This window comes from Juglans microcarpa x Juglans regia, chromosome 3D (assembly GCF_004785595.1).
Source record: "Juglans microcarpa x Juglans regia isolate MS1-56 chromosome 3D, Jm3101_v1.0, whole genome shotgun sequence".
In the NCBI taxonomy this organism is placed as follows: Eukaryota; Viridiplantae; Streptophyta; class Magnoliopsida; order Fagales; family Juglandaceae; genus Juglans; species Juglans microcarpa x Juglans regia.
Window position 1 is genome coordinate 27,028,810 of NC_054598.1, and position 20,849 is coordinate 27,049,658.

Sequence of the window (20,849 nt, forward strand, 5' to 3'; positions counted from 1 at the left end):
TCTGGCGTGAAGAGAGTCGTCATGATTCTCTGTCCACATTTTGTGCTTTATTTCTTTGGTAAGGTTGTCTTTATTACTCAAGAAAATAGACTGTGTTTGCATTCCATCCTCAACTTTTGCGTTCCAAAAAAGAGCAATCTCTCTCTCTCTCTCCCTCTCCCTCTCTCTCTCCCAACCTCAACCTCTAGCCCGATAGGTCCAGGAAAGCTCCTTGACACTCCACCCAAACTATTACATGATTCACATCATCCCCCCCCCCCCCCCCCCCCCAAATAAAAAATAAAAAAAAGAATACTGAGTTCACCAAAACTTGTAGAAATGTAAAGCTCGAAATATTGAGATAGGGACAATGTAATAGAACGTTTATATTATTTTAAGGATCAAAAAAGATATTGCATAGTGTATTTTGAGTCCATCATCCAACTAGTGAGAAGTATGAGAGTTACAAAGAAGTTTTCGAATTGTAAAGGGAACTGCAACCGAGACAGCCACTCTTTCGTTTTTCAAGACAACAAACAATCTTACAACGGCACTGAGTGCATTTATGTAATAACAGTAGGTGCAGTTCGGCCAGTGAATTCCTGCATCTTGGAAAGCTTCAGTGCAACCTCAACCTGTAATTGTATGGATTAGGGTCAGCGCAAATAATAGTACAGAGCATAGGATAATCAGGTATGAATTAGGGATATCTCACAAGAGGAGCAAGTGCTTCTTGAGAATCTCGGTTGATTTTTGAGGGATCCTTCTCATATTGCTCAATGTATAGACGAATTGTCGCACCCTCCGAGCCAGTGCCTGAAAGGCGGAAAACCTGCATGTGCATAGGAAGGTAAAGCATGAATTAGTGTTGTAAACAACATTGCAACTATTTCCACCATTGCTTTTGATTAAGACAAGAACAAATGAGTTTAGAGAGCTACAGTGCAATAGTGTCTATAAGAAACAAGGTATCAACTAAAAAAACCTGTGATCCTAGTAAAACTATCAGTTATTTACAAGAAAAGACCATCTCGATTTCCTAAAAATATTTTGAAAGCCAATAGTGGAAGTCTGTCAGTCAATGCATCCCTGTAATTTTTTTTTTTATAGGTAAATGCACCCCTAAAAAACTCAACACAATGTTTACCTGTCAGTCAATGCATCCCTGTAATTTTTTTTTTTATAGGTAAATGCACCCCTAAAAAACTCAACACAATGTTTACCACAGCTAGTAATTAAAATGTTTCTTCTGATGAGGTAATAAACAACGAACAGAATCCGTCTGGGTGCAACTTAGTGCTCAAAGGGCAGGCTCAGGATGAGTTGTAAACTCAGAAACCTTGGGTTAGATTTGGCACTAGGAGTTTTCCTGGACTACTGAATGCACAATTCTGGTAAATAGGGTTACATATCCGAAGTTTAATCTGCAAGGATAGGTCCAACGAACCCTACCTTGGTGGGAATCCATGTCATTAAAAAAATAGAATTATAAATGGTAGCAGTACGAGTCAAGTTACCAATCGGGATCCATCCGCAAATAAATATCGAATGCCCTGGTGCTTTGAAATGGAGCCATCGATGGGATCTTTATATTCAAATTCATCAGCATGGACAACTTTTGACACATCTGAGCGCATTCCTTTGACAATCCTACATGAACAAACAGTAAAAAATCTTCAACAGGAACCATGAACCTTTTATGACGAATAACTTTGGGATATTATCCCAAAAATAATACTTAATTCATGGTCAAGGATGAAATGGATGTGTACACGTTAACCATATATAATTACGGCAGATTCATTGTTTACAAAAGTTTCACTGTTCATTTTTAACTGAAATCTTGAACCTAAACAATATAGTTTTAACAGAAATCTACGCCAAAGTTTCAGTCAATTGTATGACCACTAATATCAATGGAATGATTTTCCGAGGTTGTTCTTTGGACTGAGACTGTAAATATAAGAAAAACATGTCACCAGTGTACCAAGTGTCATGATAACATTCTGGCTCATATGTACAGTATTCAAGCCGGTAGGTCAATACTCTACAGAGCACAGCCCACATAAGACAATTGTGTAATCTCAAAATCAGCACACATCTCTATACAAAGATCAGAAGTGGACTCAAGAAACATCAGCACAGCCAATGATGAATGGGAGATATTTACATGTAAGAGGAAAGAAGGGGTCATTAACAATGAAACATTCAATTTGAAAACCGACCTGTAACAAGAGGGGCATATAGCTTGAGCCAGAAACAAAAGAAAAGAACCAACTATTAAAGAGAAATTCTAATGGAAGCCTTACACCACACCTCCACCTAACTAACATGTGATTTGTCATTTTTGCCCTTCTAAATGTGTGGTTAAATAGAAGGGCAACGATGACAAATCACATGTTCATTAGATAGAGGTGTGTGGTGCAAGGCTTCCTTGTAGCATTACAAACAAACAACAAAACCACCCAGGACTCTTGTTAGCCCATCTTCTACGCACAGGTTATGAAAGCCTTTAGCCAAGTGAACTGCAGCTTAGTAGAATCTAAAATACTTAACATCATGTAGTTTAGTATCTATAGGCAGGCACCAATTTTGAATACATAAATACTTCACATGCAGCAACCATGGAGATTGAGTACGGGTTCATGATTCTGAAAATGATAAAAGCACTGAGACCACATCAGCATCCCCCTTTTCAGGCTAAAATTGTGTTATCACTACTTGATGTAACCATTAGAGAAGCATGTACAATCTCAGAAAAAACGATTTTTAAAGTAGCAAAAGGAACATACTCATTAACTTCTGAAAGGGAAGATTGCAGTTTGACCAAACATGCCATTAGTTCCTTGGCCGCACCTGCATCCACGTTCTTCAAGAAACAATTTAAACTAGTTAGAAAACAACCCCAAGATTTCATATGGCTAAAATAGGACAGAACCCACCTCATAGTCATATCGAGTGTAATAGTGGCGACCATAAGTAGTCCAATGCTGGCGCACTATATCTTCAACAGTCACAAGCTTTTCACCACCGAGATTCTCCTTATTTTTGTGAGCAAGAATGGATAGCCAAGCCAAAACTGCCCAGATTCCATCCTTTTCACGTATATGGTCTGAGCCTGTCAGCAGACAAAACAAAAGATAATGCAACAACATTGTAGAAGTTTCTAAAAGTCCCAAATATTAAAAATTGACTAGATAAAGGGAAATGCCAAATACTAACCGGTTCCAAAACTTTCTTCCCCACAAACTGAACATAACCCAGCATCCATTAGATTGCCAAAGAATTTCCAGCCAGTTGGTACCTATCAATTAATGGAAAAATAATACTCAAGACCAACAGCAAAGTATGAAGACATTCAAACTTAAAACTGTGCAAAAATGTACCTCGAAAAATTTTAAATTCAAATGTTTAGCTACAACATCAAGGGCAGCTGAGGTCGGCATGCTCCTACAAGAGGCAAAATCAAAAGATGATATTATTTGTTATATATTATCCAAACAAGAAGTATGCATAAATGGCACCTTCAAAGCACCATTGGATTGCTTTGCATAAATTAGTGAAAAGTGCAAAGAGTGAAGATCTCCAAGATAGTATCAACCTTAAAAGATAGCGTAGCTCTATATTGAAATTAAAAAAAAAAAAAAATTGCAAGTACTCTTAATGGTTCATATACATTACAAAAGGAAGAAAGTAGCTCAATCCCACACAATGTTATGAAATATGTTTCAAGTAGAGTATACCTTTTTTGTATATTCGAGATCCTTCTAATATCCATGATGAAAATTTAAGCAAGCAACTGGATTTTAAAATTATAACAACCCGATCCAATATTATTAAGGATAAATTATGGATAGTTTCATTGGGCCTAAATTAGGTTAATAAGCCAATAATTATAGAAGCCCAATTGAGGTTTATTGGATTATTTTAGATAGGCCATGGACCCGTAATTTATTCAAACAAAATATGAAATTTTTATTCGGCTCAATAAATTAGTTAAAGCACATTTAATAGAACAAGGGGGCCCTAATTAATTAGTAATAGCTCAAGAACCTTTCTAAGAGCTCATAAAATTTTATTGGATGTTATGTTTAATTTGGACTTTGAGAATTAAGGCTCGGTTTATAATAAACTCCAAGTCCGTGAAAGTGTTCAACTCCAAACACAGTTACCATTCTACATTCCTCTTCATAATAAAATTCCTAACCAACTACTTTCTATAAACTCCAACCATGCACATTTCAAACTTCCACTAGAATTCACTTAATAGAGCTCTCCTAATAGGATTACAATTCCACATTCATCTTCACGTTAAAAGTCTTAAACCTAACAATATAAAGTCCCTCTGCTGTGCGTGAAAATCACTATGACTTTAAGTAGCTGCACCTCACATTCCTCACGTTACAGTCACGACCAGAACACTAAGCACGCCGGAAACCACCCACCATCCCTTCCTCCCTCACAACTCATGGCCTCCACTCTGGCTGCCACCTCCACACTGCAGCACAGTGTACCCAGTCCAGCCCCTGCTTGCACCCCCGCTGCCGACGACGGGAGCTCCACCACCTTGCCGAGACTACACGATAAGTCTCTCTCTCCATGTTAGATTTCTGCCTCTCCCTCACTTTAGTTCCTCATTCTCCCAACGTCAAAATACACTCACCGTAACCCTCCTCCGCACAGCCACCATGAAACCCACTGCACAAATAGTCCCGTTTCACACCACTAACCGTGCCCTAGCACCCCAAAGCCAAGCCAACCACTGTCGCACCACCCCTTCCTCTCCACGCCACAATCCACGCACGATAGCCAATCGCACCCTTGTTTTGCACACCCATAAACAGAGCATTGGGTCTTGAGCCACCGGCACACCACCCAACTACACCCAAGCCCACTGTAAGCCACGAACAACCCTCACAACCAAGCTGAAAGCCACGGCACACGTCCTCTTCCTCTCCTTCGGTGACTCTCCCTCTATACCTCTTGGCCAAACTCTCCGATCTTCCTCCGTAAGTGATCTTTCTCCCTCCCTCATAACGTCAATCTCTCTCTATTCTTTCTTACCAGGTACGGTTGTGTCATAATATTAGAATTTAGAAGATGGGCTGGCAACATTCAGTGTAGAGGTTGCACGTTCGCCTTTGGGAGTGTATCACAGCTATGTGTGTTTGTATTTTTGGGATGCTATATGAATTTACGAGCACTTAGACCCATGAAAAGTTGAAATATTTTTAGAGTAATCAACAGATATAGGAATATTAGAATACGGTTTAACATTAATATTAGTATATTTTGGGGGCCAACATGTGCTTGCACAGATAGAGTTATAAGATCAAAATATGGAATAATGGGATTTTAGGATTTACTTGTGTAAGATTTTTGGAGGAATTTTGTAAAAATTAAAGTATTTAAGGGGTGACAAAATTTTAGGATCCCGAGAATTCTAATTTTTTTTCAGGTTTTAATAATGAAGTAGGTGAGTAATTAGGAATTTACGATAATTTCTGGCATGTTTATAGGTAATCAGTCGCACCCCGAAAATAGCAGATTAGCACTACGAGGTAAGTAGCATGATCATACCCTTATACGTATGTACGGTAAACAGTATGTCTTTTATAAAAATAATTGCATGTAGTCCTCCATTGGAAGCCCCTTTTTATGTACCCAAGTCATGATAAAATTAAGAAAATCCATGATTTTACGTAAAGAATTATGCATCAAAATATTTATGAAAAGTCATGATTTTATGTGAGAGTTATGCATTCAAATATTTTGTGAAAAGCCATGATTTTATGTGAAGAATTATGCATCAAAAGATTTATGAAAAATCATGATTTTATTTGAAGAAACATGTATCACAACATTTTATGAAATATGCGATTTCACTTGAAATCTATGATATGACAAGTATGCAAGTATGATTATGATGAAGTGTGAATGATAAGATACGTAACAGGCCAACGGCCTATGTTATGATATGAAAACGGTACAATATGTTATGAGCATATTGCAATTGCCAGGTTGTACATGTCAATACTGCACCTAGTGTGTCTTCCTTATGTATGGATTCCACAATCCGCAGCCACGGGCGAAATTTGAATATACTTAGATTCGCTAACCCTAACTCACAGGGGTCAACAGTGGTACTGGCCTATGACAAGTGAAAGATAAGTTCATGTTCATGTTATTTACGTATGTATTTATGAGTATGCATATTTTTCAAAAAACCTTATATTTATTATGTTTACTGTATGATGTGTTGCTTATTGAGTATTCAACTCGTTGTATATTTTTATGTTTTAAACCAACCCAATGAGGATTTTTATGAGGATAGAGCTGCAGGACAGGACTTGGCCCAGGGAGGTGAGGCAGAGGCCTAGACAGTTTTTGTTATGCTTAGTTTTATGATTTTAGTTTAAATAATTTATTTTGATAAGCACATGAGACTTTATTGATTTTAAATAGGTGCTTCCGCACTCTCTTTTGGATTTTAAGTATTTAATAAAGATTAAATTTATTTATTGTAAGAAATCTTTGTACCTAATGCTTCGTTAGAAGAAACGTTTTTTTTAACTTCAAGTTTAGTAGTACACCGATTCTCCGAAAATTTTAAAAATGACTTTATTGGGGAGCGGGGTGTTACAAAAATATATCATTTACAGTCTCAAATAAAACTGACTAATGCTACTATATATATATGCGTGTGTGTGCATGTACGCATACGTGTGCATATATATGGAAAAATGGACTCTAAAACTAGTTCATCAAATTAATATTTAGAGGTTAATAACTTTACAATGCTGGATTGAGGCATTTTCAGCATAATTTGGATATAAAGAGTGATCAACCTTACTTCAAAAGAAATAATAACCTGAAACTGATTCATAACTATATCACCATTATCACTTGTCAAAAAAAACTATATCACCATTATCAAGATTTGAGATATTTCAAGAAGTTCAAATATAAATTTTACAAAAAATCTTCAGCCCTAGATACAATCAACAAGCAAAGGTGTACTAATATCTTATGCTCAAGAATCTTGATGCTACTATATACATGTGTGTATATATATATATATATATATACATATATGTGTGGGCGTGTGTGTATAAATTGTATGGAAAAATGGACTCTGAAACTAGTCCATTGCATTAATATTTAAATTCTTATCCAAAAAAAGAAAAAAATCTCTTCACAGCAGTTATGCTATGGATTTACGTGCATCTAACACATCAGCACCTCATTTAGTTTCCATGGACACAAATTGAAATGTACTGCTCAAACAAGAAACAACATATAACACCACCCCTACATGCACACACACTTGGAGACAGTAGAAGTCAAACAACGCAATATAGAACCTGGCAACTCCCTTTAGACCAGCAGAGAAGTAGGGTATGGCTTCAACTGCATTTGCAGCAATGATAGCAACAGAATCCGACGGAGTAACAAAGAACCTAAAAAAACAATAAAAGTTGTCAATTGCTTGTTGTAAACAAAAGAAAAGATCTACTTCAACAAATGAGGGGAAAAAAAGAAGACAAATGTTGGTGATCCTACCTTTTGCCGAGAATCATGTTCCGATCTGCATCACCATCAGCAGCAGCACCAAATTCTGGGGGTTCATCTTGGGGATTAGATTTTCCCAGTCCCATTCGAGCAACCAACTCCTTTGCATAAGTGAGATTAGGATCTGGATGCCCTCCACCAAAATCTTCCTGTTTGCATTAAATTGCACATGAATCAGCAAATGGTAAAAATATCTTAGGATATAGGGAAAACAGTTTTGTAAAAACAATGAAAGAAAGTTCCAGGAAGACCTTGGGTGTGCAGTTCAGTAATGAGCTTTCTTGTGCACCAAGCTCTTCCACAAAAATACGTTTTGCATAAGCTCCAGCGACTCCATGTAGTGCATCATAACTTTCAACATGAAAAAGAGATACAAGTCATACAATTTACCAGAGCTTGTTTTATATGTAACGCAAATTTTATTAAAGAAGCGAGGGGCACATCCCAAGAAATAGCTATTCTCAGACTACTTCACTACTATTCACAAACTATTCACTGCTATTTCACTACTATCACAGATGATCTGAGATACTCTTAGCATCCAAACGGAGCTGAAGTATACCAAAGGATACACCCAACTAGCAAGATGAAGAAAAAGTGCAAAATCCCTAAAAGTCTCATTAGCTGGAGAACTGGGAATTGTGAGCAATAATCCAAGCATACAAATTGTTGAATATTATGGCTTTTAATTCTGGCACAATTCTCTCACGGCCTTCAAAACTTTGGCCATGCAACACATTGTTAAGCACGTAAGGACCGTCCTTCAAACATCTGAATTTTTGTGACCATCATGAGGATTCCACCAAAGTGTAACCAACTCTACCTCCCCTTTCGGGCATAATCCATCAATCCAAAGTGCTATATATCATTGCATATAAGCTCCTAGCCAGCTCACAATACAAGATCAATATTTTTTCTACACTAATCCAATACTATAATATACCTCTTTCTCAAATTATCCATAGAAATATGCATAAATACATTCAAATATGCTTGCATATGTGTATCTATACACCCACACCCACACACAGAATAATACACTTATGTATCTGATGTTATACTCATACCCACACATAGTATGATGCATGCATGTATATTTGATAAAAAGATAATGCTCTGCACAAATATGTACATCAGTAGCTTTCAACATACCAAAATGTAAACTTTGAAGATGAGAGTAGCTTCCTGATTGAGTCGAAATCAAAAATGGACCTGAAAATTTGAGAAATAACGATTGGACATTGCTTTCAAGAAACAGGAATATGAAGCTGTGTGCAGAGATCAAAGAGAGCAAGAATAATGATTAAAAGATTCTTAAGCAAGGACAAATGGCTTTAACATTCCTAGGGTAACCGAAAAAAGAGACAAAACGTAACAAATCCTACTACCATGAAAGCAAATTTCCTGAGGAATAGTGCCCTTTAGGAGGCACTGCATGATACAGCATTTGGAACAAGAAGCATTATTTAATAAGACTACAATGAATGGAATAACCCATTGGCATCTGTGTTGCTCATGCAAATATAGGAGAGAAATGGAGATCCTGTAGGGAAAACTTACTTCATCAATTTTAAATAATCATTTGCTGAATCAAAAACCTCAACATCAAATTGTCCCTCAGGCCCCTGGAAGCTGGTTACACCTGCTGTAGAGATATCCACCTATATGCATATTTTGAAATGTCAGATAAAAACATGATAACTGAAACTACGTATGACAGTCTAATAACATCCCAGGGGGTGTAAAAAGGAAACTCGGGCAGCATAGGAAACAAGAAATACATCAGGTAGATTTTCTGCATTGAAGTACTCCTTTATTGTTTTTGTGTTCTCATAGATCTTATCGGTGATTCCCTCTGGAGCAGGTCCACCATTTTCCATATTATACTTGATCCCAAAATCCTGCAATCAAACAAGAGAATGAGTAGAGTCTATACATAACTGAAGTTTCAAAAGGAGCATCCAAATAGGAAAAAAAAAAAAAAAAAAAAAAAAAAAAGGAACATTTTCAATGTTCATTTAACATATACAAATGTTCATTCTTAATCTAATTTGACTTTCTGCATGTAACATAGTTTGCTCTTCCAATAGATATGTTTAATGCATCAATGTTTAGTAAATGCATATTGCTTAGTATATAGTTCAGTTCTAAGGATTGTATGAAAATTCTCTTGACTTCAGCATTTTCTAGGAATATGCTATTCCACAAAGACAGATGATAATATAACTCACCCAATGAAATCTGAGGATTTTGACCTTTGGTCACACAACCCACAGAGAAGGGTAACAAGAGTGAGAAATAGAAGATTTGAGTCAAACACATAGTGATACACATGCTAAAAGGGGAATGCATCACATATAACAGGTGGAGTTAATTGAGACACTCAAGATGATAGTGAGCAAAAATAATATTTATATAAATTAATAGCCCAGAGATGGGCAATAATTCAGCTTTTTGAAGGGTAGTTGTAACTCCAGCTTGACAGTACATAATTAAGCGAAATAATAATAACAATAATAATTTCACATGTTCAAAAGACAATATGGCTTGGATGCTGATACTGGCAGGATTAATTCAAATTGGAGTAGGAAATGAGGAGGGGGATGGGATGATTTTGTAAAACAGGTTTTTTTTTTTTTTTTTTTTTTTTTTTTTTTTTTTTTTTTTTTTTTTTTGTGGTTGGATGGTTCAAGAGTTCATTTTTGGCATGATCCATGGTGTGGCGGTAGGGTTCTTAGCGCTGTGGACTCTTCTAGTGTTTCTTCCCATTGGCATGTTCTAGTTTCTAGAGCAGTTAATGACTGGAAAATAGAGGCTGTTTCTCAATTGTTTGACTTACGTGTGCTACTTATGTAAGAAAACTGGTGAATAGGTGGATCAATTATTATTACATTGTGAGGTGAATAGGGTATTATGGCATGAAGTGTTTACTAGAAGCGGAATGGCTTGGGTGACACCTAGGAGGGTAGTGGGTCTGTTCATTAGCTGGACAGGTTTAAGGGGTAATTTGCAAATTGCTACTGTTTGGAATATGATCCTTTATGCCTTATGTGGTGTATTTGGGATGAGAGGAATGGCCGATGCTTTGAAGATAAGGAATGCTCAGTAGAAGAACTTAGAAGTTTTTTCTTTAATACCTTATTTCAATGGCTTTGGCTATTGTGTTTAATGGAACTAGTGTCCATGATTTCCTTGTTGTTTTTCTAGCTAGTTTCTGACTTGTAATTAGGTTCAGTTTTTGTACACTTCCTGTGTACTTGCCTTTGCCTTGCTACTTGCCTAAATAAAATTTCTTATTCATCAAAAAAAAAAAAAAGAGGGGGATGGGTGGGGATGAAAAAGGACAGAGATCCACAGAAAAGGTCAAAACATCAAACAGAGGCCAATGGGCAACTAACAAGAGCAATTGTTGTCAATACAGATACTCAGATGCAAAAATCACTCATTAGACAAAGGAAGTGCACTTTTGAAAGTAGTCAAGCTAAAGGTCATCTCTACTTATAACAAGTTCCTCTCAAACAAGCGACAAGAACTGGATAACTAATTGGAAAGAGAACCCATGCTCACTATTTCAATATTTAAAGCCATCAAGACCTTTGAGCAGTCAAATCCACAGTCACTTCTCTTAATGCAGAACACAAAGAAAGGCAAGTGAATAACCATTAATCTAAACCATATCCAAATATAACAAGATATAAAGAGATAGACCCTACCTCATGAGGACCACCTGGATTGTGACTTGCAGTCAATATAAATCCTCCTGACGCCCTGGATCCCTGTTATCAAATGTTACAATTAGAAAGTTACTCCACTGTTTTCCAATGAACAATGCAGTTCCGCAAATATATTTGAGATGGAGAAGAAGGATAGATATATGCATTCAAGCAAAAAACTTGCATCTATTCCAACTCTTTCACGAATAACTGCCGATACAGCAGGGGTCGAAAGCAATCCATTTTGACCAACCCAAATGCGCCTTACTCCATTTGCAGCAGACATCTTAATAATGATCTGCCAATTTATAATAAAGATTAGAAGTAGATGGTGGGATAATGTCATTAAGCACCATAGACAAGATCTGAGCAAACAAAATCAAACTTAAAAAGCAGTAAGCACCAAAAGAACAAGGCCAGGGCTCCAAGGATCGTAATTGGGATGGTGCAGATGATTAATGCAACCACGGATCTCACCAAGCCCAATTCACCAAGCAAGGATTCAAGTCCTAGTGAAGAGTAATGCAAGCAATAACCTTGGACCGCAAAGTTAGAACATCACTGACCTGGATCATCCCTAATTAATTATTATTTCCTCTTTGTCATGGACTTATGGTTTAGCCAATCTGCATCATGGGCTGTTATTTAGGCTTGCAGCGAGGCATTATACTGGCTGGAGACATCCTCCAAAATCCCAGCGATATACTCTTATACCACTGAATTACCGATATTTCTATATCCTCCTAAGGAGAAAATAATGCAACCCTAAATATCATACACAAAATGCCATAGGTGAATAAATTATTTCAAGCTGCCCTAGATTTATAAAATGCGAATTCGGTGCACAGTAAGAGATTAGTTCAGTGACTCAGGAAAAATCCATATTCACAGTAGCACGAACAGCATTGTCTACTACAAAATACATTGAAGCATGGAGTCATAATTTCCACCATGATTCTTAACGACTATAAATAATGAAATAAGTCATAATTAACATAATAAAATTTTGGTGTAAAGACAAAACAAGATATTAAACATTTACCATAAATTTGACTAACTGCCAACAGATTTAATTTAAACAACTTTTAGTTCCATGGGAGAACGGTTATATAAACTCTTTTTTATCAGACCATTCCAAAATAACCTTCTTTTGTCCTACTCAATAAAGATTCTTATTTACTTATCACAAAAAAAAAAAAAAATTCTTTTGAATCTAGGATCAAAGAACCAGAACTAAGTTCTCATTTTCTTCCATAACAAAATTCCATACTCTCACTTAGCAGATTATGTGAAAATAGGGCATCTTCTATCTTCTCTATGTATGCATGCATATGTAAAATTCAGATGTACCAAGCACATTCAGAATCGGTTGATTTATAATGTACCTGAATAGCATCTTTTGAGTAGTAGCGGCCATCACCAGAGACTACAAGTGTAGCACCTAGATGAAGGATAGCATAACAAAACATAGAATTAGATTAGAAACAAATGAAACAGCCTTGTATTAGTGGATAAAATCTCATTTAAAAGGAAAGATTGTTGAAGAACTGTTGCAACTATACAATGATGTCATTTGACAGGGGATATTGGCGGCCACTACAAGAACAAAGGACATTACAACATTGTATTGATGAAAGCAGAGAAAACTTAAAAAATGGGAGAGCCGGATGGATAGATAACTCATGTTATTACACCATATAGAATAATTGAAGCTTGCTTCCTTTTGAATTCAACCAAACAGTTAAGGTTTAGTCTTGATTCAGTTGAGTTATGCCCCAGCCATTGACTTGTTTTAGTTCTAGTGCAGTTGATAGGTAAAGCTTTCTAACTTATAGAATCTCAGGTAGGAAGCATTCTAATCAATATTGTCAGCAGAGTTGGACCATCTTTTCAATGCCCAGAGCACTAGCAGAACTTTGGCAGGATGAAATACGAGTGACACACCTCAAGAGGTGAGCCGTGCAAAGATAGGGATGACAGGATGAATTAAGGATCTTTGTTTTAGGCCAAGAAAGTACTAGGAACTGCCTTGGCCTAACCCCTAAGTGGACTAGGAATTCTACTCAAATTAAGATAAGTCAAGAAGCACTAGAAGCCTCTGCTGACCGACCCATTAGGTAACCTCTTCCCACTAGGATTCTGTCCTGGGTGACCCAGCTCCCATTATCCCTGTCAATATCCCCACCACACGAGTGAAGTAAATCATTGACCTTTCACCAATGGTATGTGATCCCAAAAAATTGTTTGCACCCAAGGGCTCAAACCTAAGACATGGAGGGAACATACCCTCAAGACCAAGGCCCTTACAATTTAAGCGAACCACTTGAACTAGCCTCAAACCAGGGGAGAACCCAAGATTTCCCAACACACACTTTGCCATACACCAGAAAACTATACCAGCTTTATGCTGCCTATTCTTCAAGCTTTTCTAGACAAATCTTGAAGAAGATTCTCCCAAAATGCTGCTAGCCACTTTAGGTAACTCAAGGGTTCAAGAAACTTAGTTTTCTCCTCATATTATGACGGTAAACCATCAAAAACTCACCAGCTCATTGACTGTCCAGGTTATACCAGAACACATTGCTAGCTGCCCTAACTTCACTGCTGCTGCATCCTAGGTAGTTTGATGTAGTTGCTTACGAGTATTGAACTCATGTTTTATTTTCATGTGTTAGCTGTCCCAGATGAAGGACTGTGAGGATGATGCTTCTAAACAAGGCATGGCTAAGGGAGAAGAGGCAACCATTCATGAAGATTTTTTTTATGTTTCATGACAATTAATAAGTGATTTTGTGATTTAGCAAAAGACTTAGAAAAATTTTAATAAGTGCTGCCTATGAATCTCTTTTATTTAACAAGCTTGGTTTGAATTCTATTTTATATGGCTCGTTTGAAAATCCTCAAAACGTTAGTAGCATTCCTAATCCCTAGAGGGGGCCTGCTGCATGTGCTCTTTATTCAATTATGCACGCATTTGTGCCTGGGCTCTAGACGGCGTTTGCACTTTAGTACGCATAGTACTTTCACCAACACTGTTTCAGAGTCAATGAAACCTAAGATTTTCTCTTGATGGTAATTGAGAATAAGGTTTTACTGTTGACATATTTCTTATGACAAGGAATCCCGGAGACGTGCAAACACAGTATGTCTTTACTCAGTTAAACCTTGAACCTACGTAACGCATCCCATCACACAAGCCAAGTAAATAATTGGCTTTTCACCAATGGCACGAGGCCCCTAGAAATTTTTTACAACCAAGGGTTTGAACCTTAGACCTAAGAGAACATGTCACCAAGACCCTTACCACTTGACCAAGGTAGGTATCTTTCTATCCTCATTATGCAGCTGTTTTTATATTTGAATTATACTTTGTTTACTTATCAAAAATAAAATAAAAAATATTTGAATTATACTAGTTTTGCGTCCTATATAACCTAGTGCCACCACACAAGTTCAACTAGGTATGCAGTCTCTACTTCCTTTTATTGTTTTGTATGAGCTAGTGTCACCATAAATTCAATTAGGTATGCGGTCTATATAAGATCATTTCAGCATTTAGTCTCAGCTTTTTTCTTTTTGTTCTGTATAGATTGGTACAAAAAGGGGCATCCAATCTACCCCTAAACCATCCTAGGGGATTCGACCTCGAGTATTGTGGATTTCAACTCTTACTTCCATATTTTTTTTTTATGTTTGAATGGATGAAGTACACCATGTAGTCAACCCAATACTCATTTTAACTATACAATTTGAAAAAAATAATGTTATGTACTTCAATAGGAATAATGCTAGGAACCATGATAGGTCTATGCTAAAAAATAGGATGGATCTCGTAAAGCGAGATTAGTGGTAAGATAGAAATTCAAAGGTATGTTTCTTATATATATATATATATATAAGTGCTACAGCCACAAAGAGATCCCAGAAAAGTAAACCCAAAAACTGACATGACTTCATATGATATTTTAGATCTACTTTACAATAAAAGTAACTTTATAATCTAATGTATCACATCAAGCCACCTCAATTAGTGGTTTTATTTTTGTAGGATTTCTTTGTGGCTAAAGCATTTCTCATATAGTTATGCGGTCCATAATCGTTATGCTAACTTTCCAAAACCACCACAAGGTTTTTCATCTTATTTTGTGTTGATCAAGCATGGATAGTTATGCGCATTAACACCTGGATTTATGTTTTTTTGTAGGAAAATACTCTTCCATTGATACTAGATACCTAATTGTAATGACCCAAGGAAAGAACAAGTCATATCTGCGTCTTTACTTGAAAAGGACTACTCATGTTACAATAGCATCCCATTGGAATCATTATAAAGGGCTTAAACTTCTCTTTCTTAAGCAATGTGGAATCTCATTCACCACTTTCATATACACAATCCAAAGTATTACAATCTCTCTCTTTAAATCCCCAGCATCCTCGTCAGGCCATTCCATCATATAGGTAACACAGCTCAAGTCCCACAATTCTGGCTTAGTTTGGGTCAAATACCATTTGTAAGGATTCATAAAAGACCCCAGCCACATCTAGGCCCATACTCCAAAACGACTAGTCAATGTTACAATTGAAGCCCCTAAAGATCATTATAAAAGGCTTGAACCTCTCCCTCCCAAAAATTGTGAGATCCCCCCTTCATTGCCTTCCTATACACAATTCAAGGTACTACCATAATAATGAAAGGATACTCGCCATTTGAAAAAAGGAGAGACACCACCCAAAATATTTTACTGTTGAGCAACAAGGACAAAACAAATTTGTATTACTCTCACTCATCCCAGAAAAGCTTGATTGAGCTCACTTCTGGAGTGTGGAAGAATAGATGGTGAATTTTAGGACAATGTCATCTTATCTATTTGCCAAGCAAAAAACACTGTCATTGCTACCATGGTTATTCATTATTTGAGTACATGATAGGGAGGATACAAGGTTTAATGATTATGAAAGTAGACAATTCATGTGACAAGTAATTATCATAATTCAAGGAGTCAGTAAATAAATTCTAATCTTTAGTCGGGATGGTGTTCCTGGACACCCGGTGCCAATAAAATAAATAAATTCTAATCTAAATTATAAAGAGAAAATTATCGTTCATTATAAGATAGCGTAATCCTTTTGTGGCATGTTAACCACTATTAAACACCTACATTGTTCGTAAATGTACTACTTTATTTATGTAATTTACACGTTGCATATGTATTAGTTTTTTTTTTATAAGTAAAAAATATTATATATCAAAGGAGAAACAAAGAACATTGAATGTATACAAGAAAACACCTTACCCAAAACAACCCAAAAAGCCCGTGAAAAGAACAACCCAAAATACACCAGACCAGTCCCCAACCCTTGTTTCTCGTAAAACTAAAACTCTACCCGAACACCCAACCCCAAACCCTTGATTCCCCGTCTTCACAATATCCTCCTTAGACTTCCTCTAGTTGAGTTACCACCCTTAGCGTCGTAGTTGATTGCCAAGAAAGACTCTGTAACTCCCTGCTTTTCTTGAAACTTTGGCTTCAAGAGCGTGGCTTGCCTCAATCGCAATGATTAGTTCATTGAATTGGTCTTCACATCCTCCATGTGAAATCCTCAAGCGCGTGGCTTGCCTCAATCGCAGTGATTAGTTCATTGAATTGGTCTTCACATCCTCCTTGTGAAATCCCCACAAACTGCTGAATCTCGTTAACTCTAGGCAAAATCCAGTCTGCTATTGGTAGAAGAGACACCAGGGGAGCAACGTTATCCCCAGACACAGTATCTAATTGCACTCCTGACTCTAGATATTCATCTACACGAGGCACCAACGCCAACCTCTTTGGTTCTCTAGCAACTCCATTGGTTCGCTCCAATGGTATCATGGTTCCATTGGAGATTCTGGGGTGACAGCAAGTCCCTTCACTTATGGGGTTCCTACATCTCCTTCAGACCTTGGCACACTACTTTCCTTCAACTCTGACGAGGAGCTTCGGAGACCAAAGGTGTAGTACCGACTATCAGTCTATCCTGTATTACATAAGGCAAATGACATTCCATTACTAATGTCTCTACGCCGATACCCGATGTAGACCCTGCTTCAAACAACCTAGATTTTTCTTTTGACCCACCATACTCTCCTGGATCTAGAAATAGGGACAGAGTCGAATCCGATCTTCCGTTTTCCTTTAATTAAATGATTCGGGCCAATCTTGTTTCTTACAACCCTGTTGCTCCAACTGAAAGCCAGTCTATTTTCGAAGACAAGAAAGCTATCGCTGCCTTCAGCTCGACAAGTTGGATTTCCATCTCCTTTAAGGAATTGTGCATCTCAACAAGCTAGTCCTGAGACGTAATTTGTGGATCCCGTTCACTCTAAACTCCCAAAGCATGACCCGTCTTTAGAGCTGCAACATAGGATCGCCTCACCACTGAGGATGTACTAGGATCTTTGTGCACCTCCAAGTTTTCCTTCGCTAACACGCCACCGACATGTATGCTACGCAACTCCCTAGCAGAGCCACGTCCTGCAACACCTTGTCCTTCCAAACCGTCGCTCCCTCTCTTGCCGAAGGAAAAGTCACGCACCACCTCCCCCATCCTTCTCCAACCACTGGCCCTCTCCTCAGGAATGAAAATAAAATTCCTCCTCCCACCACCACCATACTCTTCGACTGCCATATAACATCCTCGAGCATTTGAGCAGCGGTGCGTTGTGAAACTGCGTCTACCTTCCCGGACAGTGGAGAAAAAATTTTGTTTTTCATCCTTTGTGCACGCTTCCATGGCTTTAGCCAGCCACTGCACTGTTGTCAAACCAAAACCAACTTAGAAATCACCCTTCGACCCCTTTCAGTAATGGCCAACATACGCCCTCCTTCACCAGAGTAAAGGATTTAGGTTCTATGGCTAACACCATAGATGAACCCATACTAACCAACTCCCCTCCTTCAACAACCACTCATCATCACATTGAGACCAGATCAGAAATTTGCTACACAGATACACGGCTAGGACCACTGGTCTCATCATCACATTGAGACCAAATCAGCAACTTAGATTTTAATTGCTAGCCATGCTACTTGAAAGGGGAATTTAAAAAAAAAAAACATAATAAATATTTAAGTAATAATACAACTATAAGAAGAATATAAAATAGTATTGATAAATAAATAATAATTAGTATTTCATAGTATTGATTCTCGTTAGGGCCATAAATTAAGAATGCCAAAAAAGCTAATGTGCAAGCCCAGGGCATGCATGCCCCATACAAGGCTTTTAAAAAAAAGTGGGACCCTTTTATGATGGGTCCCACTTTTTTTCAAATGACTTGGATGGAGCTTGCACTTCCTATGCTTATCATTACTCGTCCAAAAAAAAAAACATAACACAACCCCATCAAACAATAGTTTCTTCTTATTCAGTAAGTCAGCCTTCAGATAGCACTTTCAGACCAATGTCAGAAAATCACTCAGAAAATCAGCAGATTTTTCTCGTGGTTATTTTTAAATCAGTTGTTATTGAAACTGCAGATTCTTCGAAATAAAGCATTTGCAGAAAATTCTATCAAGCAGATCCTTATAACCCAAGAAAACAGGATAATATGACAAAGATGATTTATTCTTTAATGGGATAAACCAATTTTTGCTTGGAACAAAAGCAACCAAGTTGGTTCACCACCTTAAAAGGAAGTTGTCACATCTTTATAATGCATTCGGTACATGCAAACTTGTAATATAAGTTAGTCTCATCACTCAGCACGTATGTACATCCAAGGTTGTACTTCAAAATGCTTTGTCTTTTAGCCTCACCTTATGGCCAATATAAAAAATAGGCCTTAAAAAACCGTTCTTATTGCAACTATATTTTAAACTCTCCTTGTACATGGAGATGCGAAAACTCCATATGCAGCATAACCTTTCATTTTCCCCTTTAGTAATTCCACATGTAACAGAACCGTCTCATAAAACATAGACCCAAGCCACCCATATCAGATGGAACACTTACCTCTAACCTTTTCTGGAGTAAGAGCATTGAATGTTGACTGAACAAAATTTTCCAAGTAATTAGGTTGTACGAAAACTTTCACCTGAAAAAGGTTACCGACAATGATGTTCAATTTAACAAAGTTAAATTAGCAAATAGTCCGAAAACTCTTGGAAAATAAATAAATATTTTCTGGCAAACAATCTCCCATCTCGTTGCTTCAACAAATATGGCGTTAGTAACTACTTTCTTCGTTTGAACAGCCGAGAATTAAGAGCAAAAAGAAAAAAAAATAATGAAGTTCTAGATCTTAACGACAGACGTATCAAACTACCATGCATTAGATCAACATACTACGGACAAAGACGATAACAGAACCCATCCATCCAAACATAATAAGAAATAAACAAATCAGTCAATAAATACACAGTAACTTAGTAAGGGATCAAAGAAGAAACGGCCCTTCAATCTGAAACGAAATAGAGAAATCAAGATGCATTTATCAATACATCATATGCGAAGGCAGAAATTTCAAATCTTGCTTTGCATTGATACATGCTATGGGTAAACGGAACTGATCCAAATAATTTCTACCACTATTTCCTATGACCATGAACAATATCTGGTTAGATGTGAATCTCAACAAACAAGAAAACAAGTTTTCGGATATAAAAAATCAGAAGCTGCATCTAAATTGAGCGACTCGATCAAAAACGGATCAGATTGGCACAGTCTCAATTCAAAAGTACAAATTGATCCATTAAATGTAATAAATCCAATCGGATATTCCATCGAATTGTAAGAATGGAAATCGAACCTTCTTGCGTAGACCAGAGGTGCCCGGCTTCTGGCCATCGATAGGCGTGGTCTCCACTCGAGCAACCTTGAACACCACCATTTCTAGCTTTAGAACACGCACGAACGCACGCTCAGAGAGAAGGTTGACAAAGAACAAGAGCTCACTTGTTATGGATTGGTGGGGTGAGGGTCTGATTTATAACGAGGCAACGCAAGCTGGCCAAACGAGGAGGGACGAGTGTGAGTGTGTGTCAGATTGAGAGGAAGAGATGGAAGGATACGAAACGAATATTGGGGATGACCTTTTTGCGATGTTTACTGAGCATTTTTTAAACCGCACGATACGTATCGTTTGGACCGTCCATGAAATTTTGTACAAAAGAAAAATATTTAGTCCATTAATGTCGTCTAATACGATTAGTTAGATTATTTTTATTATAAAATAAATATGATGAATCACGTAAAATCATATCAATTTATAGATTTTTTTTTATTTTTTAAAAATCATATCCTTATTCATCAACAATAAGAGAGAATACAAATAGGAATCTTATGGAAATCAATTTTGACTCCTAAAACCCCCAAAGCATCTTTGCTTAAAGCATGACCAATTTCTGCTATAAACATTCCACAGCAAGTATCATCAACTTGTTGCTTTTGAATCCTATCAATATATAGCATAGAATCTCCTTCCAATATGACATTCTTGAAGCCTTGCTCTTTCAATATGCTAGCAATGATCTCGGCTAGCATAAGATCAGGGTATAATCTATTTGTGGTTGTAACCCTCTTCAACTGTATTATTATATTTTGAAC

At 37.2% G+C, this 20,849-nt stretch overlaps 1 protein-coding gene across 1 annotated transcript; it reads right to left on the reverse strand.

Annotated features, from left to right (window-relative positions):
- Positions 1 to 352: 352 nt before the first annotated feature.
- Positions 353 to 20,327, reverse strand: LOC121253890 (phosphoglucomutase, cytoplasmic). The gene is made up of 19 exons (XM_041153818.1): positions 20,053 to 20,327; positions 19,257 to 19,338; positions 12,650 to 12,705; positions 11,449 to 11,562; positions 11,265 to 11,327; positions 9,333 to 9,452; positions 9,112 to 9,212; positions 8,704 to 8,763; positions 7,803 to 7,902; positions 7,543 to 7,700; positions 7,344 to 7,439; positions 3,366 to 3,429; positions 3,202 to 3,283; positions 2,922 to 3,097; positions 2,772 to 2,848; positions 1,497 to 1,629; positions 695 to 811; positions 521 to 614; positions 353 to 482 (listed from the first exon to the last, which is right to left on the reverse strand). The coding sequence occupies exons 1-18, from the start codon at positions 20,131 to 20,133 to the stop codon at positions 543 to 545; spliced, it is 1,752 nt and encodes a 583-aa protein (XP_041009752.1). The 5' UTR covers positions 20,134 to 20,327; the 3' UTR covers positions 353 to 482; positions 521 to 542.
- Between the last annotated feature and the right edge of the window lie 522 nt (positions 20,328 to 20,849).

Coding starts and splice junctions, on each gene's coding strand:
- LOC121253890 (XM_041153818.1), bottom strand. CDS start 20,133: ATGGTGGTGTTCAAGGTTGCTCGAGTGGAGACCACGCCTATCGATGGC. Junction 9,453..11,264: donor ATCCAGGTGGTCCTCATGAG/GTAGGGTCTATC, acceptor GTTTGATTGCAG/GATTTTGGGATCAAGTATAA. Junction 1,630..2,771: donor TCCCTTTCAGAAGTTAATGA/GTATGTTCCTTT, acceptor TTGTTCATGTAG/GATTGTCAAAGGAATGCGCT.